We start from the raw sequence: 22821 nt of genomic DNA on the forward strand, positions 1-22821 counted from the left end.
GTATGACTTAAGGCAGCGGTTCTCAACCTGTGGGTTGGGACCCCATTTGGGGTCGAACGACTATTTCACAGGAGTCGCCAAACAACGCAGTCCGCCATTTTTTCCCCCTTTTCCTTAGCTGTGCTACTCCCTTTTATTCTATTGGCTTTTGAAAGCCAATAGAATAGACTCTCTTGAATAGAGTCTAATTCTATTGGCTTTCAAAAGCCAATAGGAATTATCCAGGCTGTCTCTGCTCTGCTGAGCCTGCCAAAAATCCCATTCTGCAAACGGTGCAGTTGTCTGCAGCAAAGGTGAGCTGTCTGGAAGTTTCCACCCCTCCCTGCTGAGCAACTACTAAAAATGTAAGTAAAAGAGGGCCAGGGGTGGGAGGCCGATGGGCGCAGGGAGGGTTGCTGCCTTACCTCCCTTGGGCTGGGCCAACTGGTGGCCCCTTGCCAGCTATGCCTCGGCCGGCGCAGGGGGCGGCACCACGCATGTGCGGCGCTCCAGGGCAGGGAAAGTCCTCGACTTACGACCGGTTGGGTAGTCCTCAACTTACAACCGGTTGGGTAGTCCTTGACTTACAACCAGTTGAGTAGTCCTCGACTTACGACCAGCTGGGGGGTTGCGGCATTAAAAAGGTTGAGAACCACTGACTTAAGGTATATGATCAATTCTCATTTTTCTTTCTCTAAAAAGACTATAGAACAAAGTACACAAAAAGTAACATAAGTAAAACAAAGATGATGATCAGGTAAATGCACTTGTTGTACCCAGAGCAGAAAACTGCTCCCTCTTCCCTTCCTCACCTTGCATGGACATTCACTTCTATTGACATTTTAGATCACTCTGATCAGAATTTATTTTTGTTCCAAAAGTCTGCAAATTACAGCTAATACCCAATCAGGATACTGAATTGGTAGATAAGCTGGTATGAATGAAATATTGTTAACAAAAACCTGAATGCAATGACTAATGCTAATGACGATTGGTCCAAAACTTAAAAAGGACAGGGACATTTTTATGCCTCAAGTGGATGGTGGGCAGGGAGAGAAGCAAACCTGCTACGAGGTACTCCCTATCTCTACAGTTACCCTATAATCAAGAGATCAAGCAATTTTAAGCCTTCATGGAACCTTTCTATATGATGGCTTCTTACTCTCTCAGACATATTTCCAGTAATCAATGAGCTTGACTCCATCATCAATAGAATATTGGACAAAAGTGACTATTCTCTGTATTTTGGATACAAAGAAGGCCATTAGGTTAATAATGACTTTCTGTATGGGTCACAAGAAGTGTTAGCAGGTGTACTTATCACAGATCCCTACCTCATGTCCTCTGTCTTGCACAGGACATGACTCACTGTCTGCTTCAGAGAACGATCCAGACTCATCGCTAGAGTTTGTTCCATAGGATGGCTCACATTTTATCTGGGGTCTGACTTGGCTGTATATTCCATCTCCCATCATGCTCGGCTCCTGATGCTCAGTGGCCAGGAATCGAGCTCCTTGAGAACAGGGGGAAGATGAAAACTCACACAGAGGCAGGCTACAGGGAGAACCACCGCTGCCATCCTCTGCGTAAGAGTAGGAGGAACATGAACTGGAGGTCCTTGTTCTAGTTTCCAGGGGAGGAGACCGAGGACAAACTTTAATTGGCACTGGGCAGCTGGTGTTGGGCCGCATCCGTCCTGGGAAATGGTCAGCTGTCTGTCCAATATGAGCATAGGTCTGGCAACTGGGAAGAGATTGGCTGCTTCCTGCCCACAGGCCTTTTGGCACAGTCTCGGTGAGATCTTTATCCAAGCTGCTCATGCCAGAATATGAATGCACCGAAGGGTTTACTTGGTCACAAACATTTGAAGAGAATATAACGGTCCTCCTGTCCACCTCACCTTCCTGCTTACAGAGGCCTTCAACAAAGCCAGGACTTCTTAGAGGTGATCCCACTGTAAAACTGGAAGCATCCTTCTGAACAGCTTGGGAGAGCCCATAACTGCCCACAAAAGGGACATAATCAGCTTTATGGTCACCCTGAGTTGTCCCCTTGTCAAAAGGGCATGCTGGATTTCTGGCAAAGTGCTGTTGGGAAGTAGTTGGGAAGCCATCTAAGTCTATAGTTTTTGTTCGGTTGAAGAAAGATCTTAGGCAGGAAGGAGAGGAACTGTTTTTAGACCTGCCAGCTCCATTGGGACTTGGCTGCTTTCGGTCCATTTCAACATCCCCTTCTTTATCCCTGACACTAGTCTCCTCTCCAGAGAGGCAAAGTGTGATGTTGTCTTCATCGTTTTCCTCATTCCTAGGCTCACTTTTAATTTGCCCAACAGCAAGTTCTGGTTTGAGGTCATCACCTGAACCTTTTTCATTGAATGTGCTTGTGAAACCTGAGGTACTAACATGTGATGTGTTGTAGACATTCTTGGTACAAGCTAGCTGGTATTTCTTATACCTGGGGTACCGTGTTACTACTTCTTTATCCAAACTATCCTTGCCGTCATCCACCAGTATTTCCGAGTCTGGTAACATTCCTTCCTCCTTACTGGCTCCAGACGTGGCGGGTTCAAAGTCAAAGGGCTCTGAGTGCATTCTGTCTCTTGAACAAGATATCTTTGAAGTCTCTGACTCCATAGTTTCTTCCTCTTCTCCCTCCGAGTTCTCATCTTCATGCATCCGCTGATAGGTGAGATCCTTTTTGCACAGGAACAGGCCATCTTCATTGTTCAGCAGCTGGGTCTGAAGGAAGCTGAAGCAGGAATCCTCCAGGTTGTGCATACGTAGAAATTCGGCACAGTGGATGACCTCTTGTATGTTTTCTCTGCTGAGTAATAGCTTAGCAGTGTAAGCAAACTGCAACAGCGGACCAAATCCCTTGGCAGTGACCTGCAATGAAAAACAAAACAAAACAAAAAATAGGGAATTTGCCAGCATTACCTTCAACATTGCTATTTTTTTCCAAGCCCCTCTAGTATATTAGCAGCACTGGAAAATGCCTCCACTAATCAATTATTTTGTCTTTATATTTTCATGTAATTGAATGAGCTAAACACTACGTTCAGCAAATGATTCAAGGACAAAGAGATTTCTAACACTTGCCAGATAGTATTTGGTCTAGGAATCTCCTGGATGTCAAAAGTGTTTCAGGAGTGCATAATTATCAATTTTGCGATGTTTCTCTAAAGCAGACTTTCCAATTAGAATAAAGTACATCAGCTATTACTAAACATATTCTTTGAAAAAGTATACAGTACTTTTGAACAGAAATTACATACACAATATTTGATTTTTATTCAGTTTAGCTGGGTCAGGATCTCCGTTGCTGGGAAAACTTTAATTAAGTGGCACTTCAAAAAAAGTCAGGATCCTTGGGAAGCATGTGGAATTTAATCTGAGTAAGTAACAAGAATAATTCTCACTTTGCCTGTGACATTTAATCATGTGTTTAGAAAGATAATTTGGAGGTCAATTTCTCCATCTGCAATATGCCTAGGCTGCCACAACCACTATTTAATTACTCTGGAGATACAGCAACCATTTAGCAGACTACGTAAGTCAAACCAGCCAAGTTTCTAATTTCAACCCCTCCCCCTCCAATAAATATTTTTTGATTCATATTCCCTGTGGAGTTTTATCTTCTAAGAACACAAAAAATGATCTTGCACTTACAGAACACACCCACTAGGTGGAAGAACTGCAAAAGAAGTAAGAGCTGTTCTCTGTTTATTTTTAAACGGTACAGTACTTTCTCTTGATGAGGTCTACGTAAAACATTTCACTGACTCAGAACATTCCACTGTGTATTTTTCACTCAAGCTGAGTCAAGGCTTTCAGGCCCCTAAAACTGCAGCATTCCAGACATCTGCTCCTCGTGTTTTGCTCCAGAGGGTTTTGCATGCAATCTCTTTTGGAGGAATTGCTACACCATTATCTGAGGCACAGCTGCTTGCTCTTATATATGAGGCAAAAATCTGGAGGGAGGCAGGAGTAGGGAGCTAATTCCTTTACAACAGGAACTAGGTATGAATATTATTATTTTGAAGGACTACAATAGGAATATTTACAGATTCAAGAGAAGCCTTTAGTAAGGATTTTTGGAAACTGTAGAGATGATGCAAATATGTAACTTCTATGACTAAAGACAACAAAGTCTTCTTGGAAAGTGCAAACATTCATTAGCCAAAAGCTTTGCGAAAACTGATTTGGCCCCTATTATGGCTCCACCAACATGCTTGCCTTTATAATGCTAGAATAAGAAAACAGGTATTTGAGGATTACAAAGTGGTTAAAAGGGAAAGTTTAAAAATACACATTATATATTTATAATACAGTGAAAAGATTCCCACTCTGAGATAAATTCTAAGCAAACTAAGTTCTAAGCAACATAACTAAAAGCATGGATTGCATATACAAAAATGGCCTGCAGTATTCATAATGCAAATAAAATTTATGGATTTTTAATATTTTTTTTTTTAAAAAATGCATTAAAACCAATACTCCAAGGATACCGATCTGTTAATATCTTTTATAAAGTAATTTAGCTTTTGATATCTAAACAGATTGGATGGATTCCTATTATATAAATTAAATCAAATATGATTGAATGATTTTGGTTTAGAATGTTGGATGAACCATGTCTTTATGGTTTTAAAAAATAATCAACTGTGGTTTTTTTCATGAAATTAAGTGTAAACAAGGACATTTTATTTTGGCATCCGAACCTAGAAAAGTATCCATTCAGGACTATTATGTCAAAAAGTTTTCTATCACATCTTTTTATGACTAATCTCTACAAATTCTAGGATGCCATTTCTTATGTGACAAAAGAGTGCCAGGAACATTGAAATCCTCAAGAAGTTAATTTAGATTAGTTGTAATCCAAGCAACCCTCGCTTTTATAGAGTCATACACATTTATATGCAACCAATATAGTTCTTCCATGTTGCTAGATGCTCTTGCACACACCAGAAAGGTAGGAGATCAAAGTTCAAATTCTTATTTAGTCAAGAAAGGTTTTGACTGTCCTGACCAAACTGCTCATTTTTTTGTTTCTCTGCAAGGCTGTTGAGATGATTAAAATGAAGAAATGATAGAATGATAGCCTAACACTAGAAGTGTTATAGAAATTTATATACTTCTTGAGCTAAGCAAAAGTTTGATAGCTCAAAGACATTATGTTTTTCTACCAGATTTTACTCTGTCTCAGTGAAAATTCCTGCCTCTAACTTGTATCTCTATGAATATTCCTCTTTTTTCAAATATATAACTCTTCAAATCCCTTGAGTCATCTTCTACTGATGATATTTACACAAAATGTGGCACTGAAGTACAAGTGGCAAGATAATTTCTGATACAGATATTTAACATTTTACTTAATTTTTATGCCTGCATTAAGCTCCAACTTTTATTTTCTAGGATAGATTTTTTTTATCAATGGCCTGATAAAAGCTACACAAAGCTACAGTTTATTTAATAGAAGAAAATTCTAGAGAATTAGTGAGAATTAACTCTGCTTCTTTTCACACAGCTCATTCTTTGAATGTCATTTGCTTTAAACATTCTTTCTCTTCTTTATTAAAAGGACAAAATGTTGGTGTAACCTTGGCATATATATATCTATGCATATATTTATGCATTTTGTACTCTTAGTTTTAAAAGTTGCCATGTGCATTATCAGCTCTCTAGTCAAAGTGACAGACAGATGTGTCTGGCACTTCCAAATGCAGAGCTGCTTATATGCAAACTTTATCATGTACTTTGTGCCGATTGCAGTTAAATTGTTTGTTTTTAACAAATATAGGACATTTATATCCAGAGGGAAAGAATACATGAACTTCATGAGGATGAACAAGCTATTTAGAAAAAAAACCCCAATTCCTCATTAGGCTAGAACTGTTTATGGTGACTCTTAAATTTTGCATCTCGAACTAAATTACCATCAGTTCCAGTATCCTTTGGCAAAAACAAAGTGTATGATCACACTTTTAGCATAGATATAAATCACTTTCCTGAAACCATACTCCCAAGATGTGTTGGCATTGCAATTCCCAGAATTCTCAGCAGCTCTGGGCACGGTGGTTGAAAATTCTGAGTGCTGCAAATGCCAATATTTCTGAACTGGGTTGGGCAAAGCAAACATATGGAAAATTAATGACAGGAAGCTTGCCAAGTATTACCAAATCAATAGCACTTCTTTCTCCTAAATTCAGAGGGCAGGGTCAGGGTCAGGTTAGGCAAGTCAGTAAGTCTTGATGGATCTCAAGAGCTTATATTTTGGAATAAATTAATAGTACTGTTTTTCAACTTTTAAAGCAGGAGGGCTGATTATCAGAGGAAACACATAATTTCAAAAGAACCTTTCTGGATATTAAAGACCTAAAATAACAGCCTCTTGGTTGGGGGAACAGTAGGAAGCCTTCTCTCCTGCTATTCTTATGGTGTGCAACTTCTTTTGAACCCCACACTTGCCTATCTTCAGAAACCAATGTCAAGACCTTCCTCGGCTATGGGTAATATATCCTGATGTTTTTACTGGATTTTAATGGTCTACATCAGGGGTCTTCAAACTTGATCCTTTTATGACTTGGGGACTTCAACTTCCAGAATTCCTCAGCCAGCGTGCCATGCTGGCTGAGGAATTCTGGGAATTGAAGTCCCCAAGTCATAAAAGGGCCAAGTTTGAGGATTCCTGGTCTACATTTTAAATAGGCCACATTAAGTATTCAATAAGTAAAATGAAAGACAAAAAACCTGAAAGACTAAATAAGTAAATGAATAATGAATTCAGCAGATTAATTTCTCATAATCTTACTCCTGCTTCCCGAGTGTACTTCTTTTACTTTTCCTCCCACTTAATTTAAATCCTGAAGACAGGAGCCCTTCCCAGCTGGCTTCTGACAAGCAAAGTCTATGAAAGGAAGCTGGATTCGCTTAATGACTGCTTTATTCCCTTAACAGGGGTTCTCAACCTTGGCAACTTTAAGACTTGTGGACTTCAACTCCCAGAATTCTGGGAGTTGAAGTCCACAAATCTTACAGTTGCCAAGGCTGAGAACCCCTGCCTTAAAAACTGTAGTGATTCGCTTAACAACTGTGTCAAAAAAGGTCATAAAATCAGGTGTGATTCATTTAAGAACTGCCTTGCTTAGCAATGGGAACTCTGGTCCCAGTCCTGCTTGTAATTTGAGGACTACCTACAGCTGGTCATGTCTTTCATATAAGAACGGTCCAGTCAGTTTCTCCAAGAGTTGCCTATGTGCCACACCAGGAAGTACTGTGCATTAACCAGGGTAAAGCAGGATATTAAAACACTACAAAATTCAATATAACATGTTATGTTGAGGGACGCTATAAATAAATAAATGAACTTTTATTGGGCCGCTACCCAGATTCTCCCCATATCCCCCTCCATATCTTGTGTAGACAGACCATTTATTTTCATGATGATATTTTTTTATCAGCCAAGTTCATCTCAGTGGTTTATGTAAATTCTTTGATACCACATTGAGAAATGCAGTTTTTTTGCTCATTTAGGTCTTCCAATAAAGAATTCTTTAGTCAGAATTTGCTGTTAAATGCTGCCTGGGTAGTCTGGGAGATATAGATTTTGTGCTGAGTTTTAGAGGAAAAAATTGATCTTGTATCATTTCTATCATAACAAACATATTAAGCTGGGAGGTAAAAGCTCAGTAATACAGAGATGATTAGGAAATGTGCACCTATAAAAATACCATTGAGGATTTTTAAATAACTATGTTCTTTTGAACTTAAGAATGTTATCAGTCTTGAATTTAACAATTTAAACAGTAGCAATCATGCCCTGCTATTGTACTGCAATATGGAGAAAATGATTAAATAGCACAGCAATATTCTGAGCCACTACAAAATTAAGATATTATCAGAAAACATTTTAATGTTCCGATTCACCAGATTACAAAAGTGTTCAAAATAATTACCTGGCTGCAGCCTTATATAAAAGTTCTGCCTTCCTTCAGATCCTTCTATCATCTAAAGCAGAAATTATCAATAATTTCCAAATTCTATTTGGGTAAATGTGGAAAGAAATCAGATTTCTTAGCTAAAAATCCTTGCCAGCCATGAATTGTACTGCCATGTACTGCCTTTTCTTCTTAGCTGTATTCATATTGTTAGCTGCCTACATACTGCAGAGACATACAGAAATACAAAATTTGACATTGATTTGATTGGCTCTGATTTTCGTAGACTTCAGGAGGATTTTGAAGACCTGGGGGATGCTCCCCCAGACCAGGATGTTAGGTGAGCTCGTCCTGCAACGTTTTACATACCTCTAGTCCCAATTTATAAATAAAAATAAAATTTAAAAAATAATTATCACAATTGGGACCGGTAACCCAGTTATTAAGCGAGGTAGTGGCTAAGTGAAACCATAACTGTGCTTTTCTTTCCTTTTCAGATCAGCAAAGGTCATAAATGCAAGGACTGGAAGCAAAGTTACTTTTTCATCATCATCATAATGCAAATAGTCACTGTATGAGGCAATTGCTAAATGAGGACTACCTGAATTGTACTGTGGGTTTTGTTTTTGTTGTACTATTATGATTTATTTTTATGGTTTCTGTGCTGCCCAGAGGGATGCCTTTATGAGTTGGATAGTCATATGAAACTTTATAAAATAAATGTTCCTTGGAAAATCATTTGCCTTTCATCTTGCATGTCAATGTAATTTTTTAAATCTACTAGATCAGGGGTGTCAAACTGCTGGCCTGTGGGCCGAACGCGTCATCCAGAAGCCACGCCCACCCCATTGCTGGCAATGGCAAAACCATCCTGATACGTTGTGCGACGTCATATGATGTCGCGAGTTTGACATGTCTGTACTAGATGGTGAACAGCCAAAAAGAATAAAAATTACATAAATAAAACAAAATCTATTGGCATTGCCACTCGATTTATCTCTCACATGGAAATGTTCAGGAAGCTGAAGATCTCATTTATTTAATTTATATATCCTCTCCCATCCCATTCTGGAATCCGAAGACTGATAAATACAAAATGTTACTTTTGTTCTGTATAATTCCATGATTGAATATTATATATAGTTACTTTTAGGTATTAGCTGATTATTACTAAAAACAGCATCATTTTGCTTTAGCTGAGCTTGCTAAACCAAGTGAGACAATATTGTTCTGATAAAGGACAGCAAGTGTAGAAGACTGTAGGTGTGTGCAAGCTCAGGTTTCATCTGCTGTGTGAAGACTGTGCTCACTTTGAATTTACATTTACAGTAGATTATTGCCACAGTACAGTGAATCTCAAACAAGGCTGCAGTTCTGGCAGCCAGTATCATTACAGCTGCTCATCTTATTAACAGCATAAACAATCTTTTAGAAACACTTGAAGAAAATAACTGCAATTAGTGCTGACTGAATGAAATATGAACAACAAAATGTTATTCTGATTCATTTACTTCCATATGATGAAAACCATAACCTTCAGCATGATGAATCATCTTATGTTTAGTAATTAGAAAATTAATATCATGATTTAGTACCTGTTAACTAAGAGAAATTCTCATTTGGCAAATTTAGTAGCTTCATAATTTACTTTCAAATGCCCTTTTTTTCCTAATATAAGAAGAGGACTTTGCACCAAGCTATATGTACTCTGACACAGCTGGTGATGTCATGAAAGATGTAAGCCAGGGGGTCCTCAACCTTGGCAACTTTAAGACTTGTGGACTTCAACTCCCAGAATTCCTCAGCCAGCAAAGTCCACAAGTCTTAAAGTTGCCAAGGTTGAGGACCCCTGATGTAAGTCATCCTCAGGAGTAAATCATGTACTGCAAATCCAGTGGAAAAACATCACATCCATCTACATTCAGCTACATCTACAAACCAATTTAACCAGGCTACAAACACAGGGCGATAGGGGGAGAGAAAGATTCAAGTCCAACTATTTAGTATTAATTCACATAGAGTAAAGACATTTGACTTGCTGAGTATCCTTCTCTATTTTCTATGATCAAAATCTTTTTGGTTAATTTCCCCTGCTTTTTTTGGGGGGGGGGGGCAGATAGCTAGCTCTTCCCTTAAGTGAGCATCTTTTTGCTAGGCAGCTCCAGGAAAAATTGGCTCTTGTTTTTATGAATGTAATTTATCATCTTGCTATTTATGTCTGAGAAAGCATTTTTATCCTTGCTTCTACCATTTGGAGATAAAAAGAATTAGGAAAGGCCTAAAAATTTAACAAGTATGTTTTCAAGCAACCCTTCTAAAATGGTGCACAGAATCTGGACATGCAAGCTGGAATAAATGTTAGGATAAGTTGACTTCATCTTTAAGTATTTTGGAGGATTCTAGTAAGCCACACAAAGCTGAGTAATTAAAGTTAATTTTTATCTTCTCCCATCGCTTTAACCAATCTTGTGACACTTAATATCCTTCACATAAAATCCATTACAAGCTTTCATGGGAGAAAGTTTTAGGGACATGCTTGTAGAAGCAGCAAAATTTAGGTAGCTCTTGAATCATGGATTATGAAGCAACTTGGTTCATTTTAAATTTATTTAGATGTTTGCCTTTTTAACACAGATAATATGAGTCACAGGGTGTTTATACCTGGATTGATTTTGAAAAGGAGAATAAATCAAACTCTAAATTTGTGATGTTTGATGACAAATTGAGATATAATGGGTTTAAAATGTGACCATAGAAAAATTGGGTTAGGGCCGGACGTGTCACACGGAAGCCACGCCCACCCCATTGCTGGCAATGGCAAAACAGTCCCCATGTGTCGCGCGACATCATGTGACATCACGAGTTTGACATGTCTGTTTTAGACACTGACAACAGATCTGTAGGGACAGCAACTTAAGAATTGTTTTGGATAGCGAGATAGTGGCATATAAATTTAATAAATATATATTTTTAAATGTGGTGCTTCCAGTTCAACAATCTCTAGGGCTATCAAAATAAAGCTGTTCTTTGGCTATTTTCCCCTTGGTTTTGTGTGTCAAAAATATCAGAAGAATAAAAGAAAGTCAGAAAAAGGAATTAGTTATGTTCTCTCTAAATCAGGGGTGTCAAACTGCCGGCCTGCAAGCCGGATGCGTCACACGGAAGCATGCCTATCCCATTGCTGGCAATGGCAAAACAGTCCTGATACATTGTGCGACGTCATGTGATGTCGTGTGTTTGACATGTCTGCTCTAAATACTCCTAAAAACCTGTAAGTGCCATGCTTCAGAGAAATTACCCTTAACCAGAACCACTCAATATCAAGACAATACAAGACACTACAGAATAAAAAGTTTTCTATACTAGCAGGACTATTTGATCTGCACACTACTGAAAGCAGCAAAATGTATGCAGAGCTGACTTAACATTTTTCTTCTTGAAGGTTTCTTTTCTACCATTGGCTCTATTGTTTTCTCACAGTTCCTTCAATTTCCTTTTATTTAAGCCAGTAAATTCTCCACTGCTCTTTTTTTGCCATTGGTTTTTTTTACAGTTTTTGTACCTTCCTGTCTAATCTCACTGCATGCTTATAAAAGGCCATGACAAAGATGATACAGTCTGAGGAATAAAGTCAAAATAGACCTTGGTTTCCTTCACCCAGGCTGATTATACAAATATTTTACTATGAATTAGGATGCAAATCAATGTCTTCTAAAACCTCACTGCTGCATTTTCTGCAGAGAAAGCCACTGAATCTTCTACAATCCATCTGGCTTTCATTTTTTTTTTTTAACTCCCCTTACTTCAATTTCCTTGACAGCATAAGTAGGTCAAATATAGCTCATCCTGAAGAGTCATTGTTCCAGAGTCATACTTGGGTTCAGCTCCAGCTTTGTGGCTTCAGTTTTATTCCATTTGGGAAGTAACTATGTCACCACTATAGATACAGTATTTCTAATTTTAGAATGCTAAAGTGCATTGAAAGTATACTTCTATTAGAAATGCAATGTATTTTTAATGCAAATATAGAAACACTCTAAAATTATATTTTTTTTTCTAGCACAGTGATTTCACCTGAGATCTGCCTGTGAAGTAGAAGCTAGGAACTTCCCTTAAAACAGGGGTCTTCAAACTTGGCCCTTTTATGACTTGTGGACTTCAACTCCCAGAATTCCTCAGCCAGCATGCCACGTTGGCTGAAGAATTGTGGGAGTGGAAGTCCACGAGTCATAAAAGGGCCAAGTTTGAAGACCCCTGCCTTAAAACCTAGGAAAATCTTTTTTCAAAGGCCAAGATAGACAGGTTTTTAGAAATTGCAAGCATTTATTTCTATCATTCTTTCCTACATTTCTTTTTGCCTGTGATTTTATTACAACCTCCATCATTATGCGAAAGATGATACTACAAACCCAAAATTTAAATGTTTTAAGAGTTCAGCGATAATTCTGTGCTCCAGTAAGGGATAGTGCACCAATGTACACAATGCTCCTGCATGTTTGAAAGTTAGGCAAGATACCTTTAATGGCGTTTTTCACTCCATGGAATTGGCCAGGCCAAAGTGCACAAGGATAACCTCCCAGCAGAAGAAATATTTTCAGAAGTGCTGCAAAATAACTCAGAGGAATGACTTTCAATAGGAGCACTTTGGTGGCAATTTAGCTTAGCTAATCCAATCTCAGCAAAACAGATCTATCACAACTCCTGAAGTTCCCATGTTCAAGGAAAAATGTTTACATACTCAGCAAGCTAGATCAAGATATCTAACTTCCATTTCCCTGAAAGAAACAGCATGTACAGTTACTTGTAAAAGTATAACAGATATTTATAATCTCATGTGTGCTGTATGCATTATCAAAGCAATGGAAACTGTTAACACCATAACTTTCTAGTGTGTGGTGAAAAAATCCTGTACATAAATAAAAGAAAAACAACATGCACTTCCCTTCATGATTAAATAAGATGAGATGGGAAGCAGTCCAGCAGTTGTTTCAAAAATTTAAAACAAGGACAAGAGCATGGTAAAGAGGCGGGGGAAAAGAAATGGAGGTGGTTACGGCACTATACATTTCTTCACAAAAATAACATTCAGAAATTCTAGGAGAGAAAATACATAGATAGCATTAGCATACAAATTGAGACATGGTGGCACAGTGGTTGGAATGCAGTATTGCAGGCTAATTTAGCTCACTGCCAGGAGTTCGATCCTGACTGGCTCAAAGTTGACTTAGCCTTCCATCCTTTCGAGGTTGGTAAAATGAGGACCCAGATTGTTGGGGGCAATATGCTGACTGTAGACCGCTTAGAGAGTGCTGTAAAGCACTATGAAGCAGTATATAATCTAAGTGCTATTGTTATTGCTATCTGTAGATACCACCACAAAAAGCTATACTAGCAAGGTCCTTATTTAAAAAAGGCTCTAGCCAACTTCCACTTGGAAACAGGAAAGTTGTTTACAAGGAAGGAAAGAAGACAGAAATGCAGGCTAGGCCAGATCATTTGACCAGGATGGTATTATAACTGTGCTAGTTGAAGCCACTCCTTTGGTACAAAACTGGAGCAAATAATTTATTTATTTTTTTTTTAAAAAAAATCACACTACACTTAGTAAATAGAGCCAAGTCACTGCTCTGAAAAACAAACAAGGAAAAAAAAATCTTCTTACTAAATGAGAATCCAAGCTAACACCAAGACTGTTACTAATAAATAAAAGACCTTTGGGAAGAGTGCTGAGTGTACACCAGATCTATTTTCAGCCTGCCTCAGCAGCTGCTACCCCTGGATCACATCTTTATTCATACCCCAACACTATACGTAATCACTGGAGTGCTGCAACTAGTAAGACATTGAAAGAGCTCAGAATAAATCTGTTCTTGAGTGGAATGCTAAATGAGAAAAATAATACAAAAAGGGGAGGGGGTAAATAAACCACATTTTCAAGTCATTAAGAAGAAAGACTTTGACATATGAAGTGTTGCAGCCATTAATAGCACTTATCATATAGAGTGGAGACAAAGAGACAGATTAATCAAACTGACAGAACCGGGACATTTTATGCTAATGCGGTCTCCTGGGTTTTCGTTTGTATTCCTCCGTGCCAGAAAAACTTGATACTATTACAGGGGAGGAAACTGGAAAAACAACATGCAACAGATCATAAAAATTCATATGACACATAACAATACTAAAAGTATTGAAAAAGCAAGTGTAGGGACCAGGCAGAGGAACTGCTTGGTCACAAATATGTTTAGGAATACTTTCTGTTCATCCCTAACAACAGTTACTGTCATTCCATGTCTAAATCACTGAAAGAACAAAGGAAGGCGAGGGATATGCTGGTCAAAAAGATGTACTGGCAGGAAAGGATAAGGCAGCTTTGCTTATATCAATCGTCTCATACTCTATAATAAAGGAAAGTTGTTAAGAGTTTTGTTATTGTTGTGTTTTGAGAGCTGAAGGAGGACATGACTGAGAGGCAATATACATGCTTTGCATACAAGAAGTGCCAGGCTCCAATCCCACTGTCTAGGAAACTAGTAAAGACTTCTGCCAAAAAATCTCAGAAAGTAGTTGTCAGAAAGAACCAATAACATTGAACTAGCTGAATCAATCATTTGATTTTGCATAAAGCAGCTTCCTCTATAGTTTGTACTTCAAAAAGCAAGAAAGGAAGTGAAAAGCAGAGTCAATAAAAATCCGATATCGCAAAGTGAGAGCATCTGGATTTGCTATCCTCTAAAGCAGGGGTCTTCAACCCCACGGGCTGTGGCCCATTATTGTGCAGTGGCCTATTTGAAACTGGGCTGTGTAAGCTGTGTGCGCATGCGTGTACGTGCTAGCCTGCCACTTGTGCAAGTTGAGCTGCACGCATCAGCTTGCCATTCACGAGGTCCAGTTCCCCTCGCCCACCAGGCCGCCAAGTCGCAAAGGTTGGAGACTGCTGCTCTAAAGTTTTCAGACTATTATACCCATAATCCCTTGTTATTGTCCAACTTGGTAGAGGGGGACATTGGGAATTAAATTCTAAAGTATCTCAAGAGGAACAGATTGCGCCCATTTGATCCCATCGGTGGGACTTTAGACCATGCACTCCCATTTGTTTAAAAAAAAGCTAAAGTTGAACTTTTTTTGTGCAGCAAAATCAGCAATATTGACACTCGCTTTGAACAAAACAAAATATGCACCTTCAGAGAGTTGAGCTTTATTGCTTTCATTTGAAGTATTGATGAAGGCAAACTGCCATTCTCCAAAGGCAAAGGAAGAAGGCAAGTAAAAATAAGAACGAGCACCTGTCAAGTTAGTAGCAGAGTAAACAAATGGTGAAGACCTCAGTGAGCAATTGCTGCAGGCATATGATGGAATTATATTATGTTAAGTCTGTAATATCAGCATCTAGCTGTAGCTAGTAACTACAGTATACTATCTTAATAAGTGAATAGTGGCCTCAGGACTCATGTGGCTTCCAGCTTTCTGGAAATATCAGTGTATTTGTTCTTCTGATCACTATTGGTAAAAATTGATGATACTATTCCCCAACACTGAGAGATGAAAAGCACATGAAATTTGTACTGTAAATCCTATAATAATTTAATATACTTAAAAAAAACCCTCCCTAAGCCAATTCCACTTTGCATCATGGCTTTCATATAGGTTCATATAGGTGTTTGGGAAAACATGTTATTGCAGTATTTATATTCTACAATCACAGTTTCCATGTTCAGGATTCAAGGCTGGAATTAAAAAGATTTTAAAGAATACAGATGAATGAGACTTGAGAAAGTCACTGCCAATCAGAGTACATATTGCTCTCCATGGTAAAAGAGAACGAGGTCCTTATATTCTATTTAGCTCTATTGTAATAAAATAAAATCTGAGACTATGTTGTAGAGCAGTAGCCCCCCCAACCTTTTGGGCACCAGGGACTGTTTCCGTGGAGAGAGGTTTTTCCGTGGACTGGAGTGGTGTGTGGTTTCGTGTGCTGCCTGCATCCCACAGATGGGGCATTGCTTGTTTGTGCGGTCTGGTTTCTGGCATGCCATAGCCCAGTGCTGGTCCACAGACCAGGGGTTGGGAACCCATTGTAGAGCTTCTTAATTTATATTTAGCCTTCTACTTCCCAACATTTCCAGTCTTCCAGTGTATTTGTAATATCTTGAAATTAGGATTCATAGCTGCTCTATGGACAATTACTGTGTTTTAATTCAATTAGCAGCTGAGTTAAAGCAGCTTAAATTAAGTGTAGTTTTTTCTATCATTGCATTCTCACATCGACAACATTTTTACCTAAGGACCACTAATATTTGTAACAGAAAGTGACCGCTAATACTTGTAACAGAAACATCCCGAAGATATTATATCTCTGCCTTGGATCCATGTTGTGCTTCCCTATGTATATATCACTGGGGGTCTTGCTGAAGCATGGAAAGAAGAGTGGATATGAGTGGACAGATTAGGCTTGTTAGTACTGTTCAGCTGCAGTTACTATATTATTAATTTTAAGGTTTGATGCTTTAAACGAGTAGGAAAAACTGTGGCAGAGAATATAAATTTCCAGGTTGTCCAGACTGTGGAAGTTTACAGAACAGGAAAACCTGAACCTGCTCCTTTCATTGCTGTCCAATGACTGACACAAAGAGACATGTCTTGTAATTTACAATGAAACACTCAATTTGTGGAGAAAATATTTTTTTCTATCCCGAATCAACTGCCAATTAATTTCACAGAATAAATATGAGCCTGATGATGAAAGAGATTAGAGAGAGTGAATATTGTGATTCATAGCAGGATGTCAGCAAAGAGCTTGGCAGAATTGCCTCACATCACTATGTAAAGATCGAGCTGGAAAAAGATGGGACATTCCCCTTAGCATCATTAAATACAAGATCTAATTGAATTACACTCAAACCACTGAATACCCCGTCTCAAACAGCATTCACTAAGCTAGGGCTCCTTTAGATGTATGGACTTCATCTCTCAGGATTGTCAGTAATAGCCCTGCTGAATGGCTGAGAAATTCTTTGCTACACTTTGATATTTTTCCAATCTCATGTACCATGTACAATATTGTAACCTCAAAATTGTGTTATTTTTTAAATCAGTTTTTCTCAATGGAAGAACTCCAGCATTGTGGTTATTATATTGATAAACCATTATTATATATATATATATATTCATATGTTTAATTCCTAGCTTTCAGGAAGCTGAACTTTCTTAAATTCAGAATGGAACTGTGAAACTATGCATGGCAATTGTTCTTAAAATAAAGTCTCACAGAAACACTAGTGTATTTTACCTTTTATTTTTGTCCTGTACCAAATTTTATTTTCCTGGCCAAAAACATACATTTCCCCAGTTAGGTCAATAGGTTATATCAATGGTTGACATGATATTATGATGGGTTACATTAGTGGTTAACATTAATAGCTGCAATAATTTTTCATTGCTACTATTTAAAGAAGATAATGATACTGCCTGCCTCTATTTTGTTTTACTGTGTTGTTTGATACATGAGATTCCAAAATTATGAGAATGTTTTTATCATACACAAATATGACATGTGCTAAAGCAAAAAATGTACACAGACCAATATTTGAAGTGTATTGGGAACTAAGGACTATGATGATGTAGTGGTTAGAATGCAGAAAGAACTGCAGGCTAATTCTGCCGATTGCCAGCAGATCGATTCTCACTGGCTCAAGGTTGACTCAACTTTCCGAGGTCAGTGAAATTAGGCCGGATTGTTGAAGGCAATATGCTGACTCTGTAAACTGCTTAGAGAGGGCTGTAAAGCACTGGGGAGGGGTATATAAGTCTAGGTGCTAGTGCCATCAAACAAAGGCGGTATATTTCATAATGGGTGTCAAATATTTGATTAAATTTATACTCTGAAAACTGTAATTAAAACAGATTAAAAACATGAAAACATGAAAAAAAAGACTACAGCCAACCAATTAAAAGCAGAATTAGCAGTTAATTGAGGCAGTTATGTACCTAAATAGCTGCCCAAATAAATGGTTGCCCTTTATTGTTCCAAAATAGCCACAAAAAGGTGAGGACTTTCACATACAAGGAATATCCCATTTCTGGGGCAAATCAACTCCAGTGATCCAGGTGATTACTCCCTGTAAGCCAGACATGTCAAACATAAGGCCCGGGGGCCAGATGCAGCCTGCAAAATAGTTTCATGTGGCCCGCAAAGCCATCCTGGAAACAGCGAGGGAACGGCCCCTGCTGTCTTGGCCCTGGCCCTGGCCAGCTGGGAGCCAATGTACAATTTTGTGGTGGCCATCTTGGCACTTGCCCAATGGACCATGCCTTGGCGCTTGCCACGGTCTCACTCCCTTCTGCCAGAGACCCTCAGATCTGTCCCACTCCTGCCCAGGTCCCCCATAGGCACCTTTGACGCGAATGATGTAGAACTGGCCATGTCCACCCAGTAGGCCACACCCACTCCATCCACGCCCACTCATTAGGCTGAACCCACTCTGGCCACCCCCCCCCAGGGCAACCGCAATGCTGATGCGGCCCTCAGTGAAATTGAGTTTGACACCCTTGCTGTAAGCCAATCTCTCCTATCCCTGCCTGCTGGTTTCTACAAGAAGATTAACTCTCTGCCATGTTCCCTTTCATCATGTAGTGTCTACTGAAAGATAAAGCAACATTCCTGGCTTATTCTCCATTTGATATGGCTTGCAAACCTATTAATTTTCAAGCAAAATGGATTCCCATGTAAGCTTCTCATCAAATTTGTATCCATTTCTAGTGTGCTGAGAAAGGCTTTCTCCTGCATGTCATAAACACCTTGCAGGCTTTTAAAGGAGAACACACATAGTCTTTTAGATGTCACAGCAGGTTTGGGTGATCTTGAAAAAGCTAAACAGAGTCAGGCATGGATATTATTTGGAAGAGAGACTACTGTATATTAAGAGTTGGAAAATCGCTGAAAGAAGACAGTGGCATTGTTTATCATTTTGTATTGTTTGTATTGTTGCCAAGAAAAAAAAAACAAACCCCCTGATTATATCCATGAAGATATAATCTGCATTTATTCTAATAGATTGTTTAAAATTGATAATGCCCCATTCTTCCATACTTCAAAAGCTGAATTGGCAATTTAAATTTCATTTTCATTACAGCCCTAGTGACAAATCAGTGCAGAGTAGTGTAGGAGATATATAACTGTCCCCTTGCACTTTAGAATCTTTTCTTAAACCTCTTGAGAAGAGAATCTCTTCTTTCCTGTTTGAGAAGTTGCCTCACTTTGTGCGCTGTGGTCGATCTTGGATCAGCAAGAAGGGCAGGCTAGGCCAAGCCCATCAATGGCACAGAGCTAAAATTTCTTGCTTGCATTTTCCAGCATTTAGTACTGAATTGAACAGTGCCTATGATAATGAAGATATGAGCTGTTAAGAGTTGTTATAATGAGTGGTCATTATCATCTTATTCTTCACATTTGTTTTTAAAACCTTGTATCAGTCAGATAACTGATGAATGGAACAAAGGCAGGCAGCACTGTATGTGACATGATAGGAGTATATTCAATTGGGCAAGGTATTGAATGTATGAATATAAGTTTTTCTCTGTCTCTTATAATAGAACTCAGGATCAGTCACTAAACTAAACATGGAACGATTCAAGTCTGATTAAACAATAGGTAAATTATGGAAATCACTATAATTAGATGTGATGAATAGCAATTCACACTTTTTCAAAAGGCAATTGGAAAAATTCAGTCTATGAAAAGCTATTTGTTTTTACTGGTTTTAAAATATCTTTGGGGTCATAAGCAACATATTTTAAGTGCCAGTGCTAGGTAACAATGACTTCTGGCTCTCCTCTCCATGTTTGTAAATTCCAAAATGATTGATCACTACGGAACAGACATGCAGTACATACACTGTTGATCTGATCCAACAGACACTCATGTTTATAATTCTACTTATGCAGCAGGTTTATATAAAGATATTGATGTTTTATTTTTATTTTTCTCTAAAGATACTTGGCACAAAAGTTTATTTATTTATTTTACCTCAGATGCATTCTAATTCAATTAGCATTTTTGAAGAATTTATCTACTAACGTCCAGAAGTGAGGGTGCATCACTATTTGCTCAGCCTCACAATATATATCTTGTAGATAGGGTGTTTTGTCCCAATTTTTCTTACCTTACATGTCATTTTATCTCTTGCTTCTTCCTAAAGTTAAAAATATCTAACTCAGTCAACTTTCCCACAGAGCAGGTGATTATCCAGGTCTCTCATCATCCGTCATGGACTACTGGGTAATTTTGAGCTGCCTGATATCCTTCTCAAATTGCAGCAGCCGTAACTGGATGTAGTACTCTAGTACTCTGACTGAGGCAGAGTCAAGGGGAATTATTACTATCTTTAGGTACTATAAAGATATGACCTCGCCTGCATCTGGGAAAGGAGGAATAAGTGCCCTTAGCTTTCCAGGTGTCATTCTCATATAAAGCAGATAACTCACTCCACTGCAAGGATGTCAAACTCTCCTCATCACGTGATGTGTTTTTTTTTCCCCTTGCCAGAGCTGGGGTGTGCACAGCTTCCGCGTGACGCATCCGATCCGTGGGCCGGCAGTTTGACACCCCTGCTCTACTGGAATGCTGCTTTAATTGACGAAGGCTCTTCAAGCAATAATGATGGAAAATCAAGGTACTTAATTGCATGAAGAGTCTTCATGGATAAAGTTTTCCACTGCAGACAGTTTGGAAATGCAAAAAGATAACACTACAGTTGGATAGGGATTATTACTTCTCATTATTTGGACTCTTATGTCTATTGACACACTCTGAAGCTGCATTAGCAGATGTTTACTAAACCTCCTAGTACTTTTTTCCAATTTACTATAGTCAAGCCAGGTGTCATTCATCCTGTATTAATGTGATTGAGTTTCCTTCCTAAATGCATTTCTCTCTGATAGGATTTATATTATTTAATTTGGGCATTTCTCCATATTGTCAAGCTTATTTGGAATCTGGCTTTTATTAGGTACAGGCACCACACAGTGCACACTGTTTACACATCTTAATCTCTCACAATATAATCAGAAAGTGATTTGTTATCATCTTCACTTTTGTAAAACTGAAAGCACCAGAGCAAAGAACACCAAAAGCCAATTAAGGTTTCCTCTATCTGCCTAGCAGGGAGAGCACAAAGGATGCTATTTAATCAGTTTTCCTGCTCCAAATGACTGCAGATCCTACAGTAATAAAATTTCTCTCAACCTCCAGCTCAATACAAAAAGAAAGCAAATTTTATTTTATAGTGCTTTATCTATAGTTTGGCACGCATTTAATGCATTTATCTGGGTACTTGCAAAACAAAACAAAAGCTCCTGATTGAGCACCATGAGGGAAAGCAAAACTGCTGGTATGCAATTATTTCACCATTACAGCTTGCAAGAAATTTTAAATGCAGGAGGAGGAATGTAGTGACATGCCAGCAGTTTTGCAACCAGATGCTTCTCCCACTACATATAATCCTGATTACACATTGTGCAATGATTGAAGCAGGCTAGGGAATGGATATATCCTAAGCAATACTTCTAGACTGGCACTAGGAACAGTAAAATCCCATATCAGGAGAAGGAGAAATAATAGCAGTTTCCTTGACTCTAGGACTATAATGGATTTTAGAAAACTTTACATTTTACAGAAAATAGTATCTTTATTTTGATTTGAAATAAACTTCAGCAAAACACCCTAACCCCCCCCCAAAAAAACTTCAGCTCTCAAACTCAGCTGATAGTGTGCTATTATATACAGCAAGTTGAGAGTTGGTATAATGTCCTTAAGCAGAGATGAATAATCTCACCTAATAGGGAAGGGTTACAGCTTTTCTGTAGCCAATTCCAGACAAGTTTAGACTATTACCCTTATTGTTCTTGAAGAGCCACAAAACAGGCTCTTCGGGAGGGCATCTGGGGACAGACAATCATAATATCCTGAACAGGTTGGTTTTAATTGGCTGTTACTTAGTTATTAGGAAGTTGTGTATTACTCAGAGTCAGTTGGCTGGAGCAGAATATAAATCTAAATATATAAATACCAGTAGTCCTTGACTTACCACCACAACCGAACCTAACATTTCTGTTAATAAGTAGACAGTTAAGTGAATTTTGCCCCATTTTACCACCTTCCTTGCTACAGTTGTTAAGTGAATCACTGCAGCTGTTAAGTTAGTAACACAGCTGTTAAAGAAATTTGGCCTCCCTATTGACTTTGCTTGTCAAAAGGAGGCAAAAAGCAATCACATGACCCTGGGACACTGCAACCATCCTAAATGAGTCAGTTGCCGAGCAACTGAATTGTGAACATGTGACCATGGGCATACTGCAACAGCTGTAAGTATGAAAAAAAAGTCACATTTTCAGTGCCATTGTAACTCTCAAACAGCCCACTGAATGAACTGTTGTAAGCTGAGGATTATCTGTACGTGCATGTGAAAAAATCCCTAAAACCTCAGGAGTATCCCTTCAATTCCTCTACCTAAGCTTTTTATAAATGCTGAACAATAATGAAAACTGAGCCAAAACCCTATGACCCATTTGCCATTTGGGCTAAAGGTTATTAATTAGTTCTTAACAGCAGCATTAACACTTAACAGCAGTATTAATTCACCAACAAGATCAAACTCTATTATGCAATCACCGATTTGGCTTGCTTATCATCCTACATGTGCCTTAAATGCAATCTGGACCTTCTCCCCCAACACCCGGTCAACCTTACTACCTGTGGCTCTAATCTGCATTCTTTAGCAATCAAAGTCAAATGGGAGGTAAGTATACAATGCTGTGGTATTTTGTCTTTGACACCCAGGCAAATGGGGAGAGAAAGGGACCGTCAAGCAGCTGGTCTTTTGGGTTGCCAGGTTGCCGGCAGGCATTTG

The 22821-nt window shown here is 38.6% G+C and overlaps 1 protein-coding gene across 7 annotated transcripts in view; it reads right to left on the reverse strand.

Annotated features, from left to right (window-relative positions):
- BACH2 (BTB domain and CNC homolog 2) overlaps positions 1–22821 on the reverse strand; it is a 195773-nt gene that overhangs the window by 21296 nt on the left and 151656 nt on the right. For all 7 annotated transcript variants that reach the window (XR_005556686.1, XM_039343133.1, XM_039343138.1 and 4 more), the window contains exon 4: positions 1314–2864. Coding sequence is in view for 6 of the 7 variants with exons in the window: in XM_039343133.1 (XP_039199067.1) it covers positions 1314–2864 (1551 nt within the window). In the remaining variant the exon portion in view is untranslated. The remainder of the gene's footprint in view (positions 1–1313; positions 2865–22821) is intronic.

The sequence above is a fragment of the Crotalus tigris genome, unplaced genomic scaffold (genome assembly GCF_016545835.1).
Source record: "Crotalus tigris isolate CLP2741 ecotype Arizona unplaced genomic scaffold, ASM1654583v1 scf7180000017833.3397121, whole genome shotgun sequence".
NCBI classification, from domain to species: domain Eukaryota; kingdom Metazoa; phylum Chordata; class Lepidosauria; order Squamata; family Viperidae; genus Crotalus; species Crotalus tigris.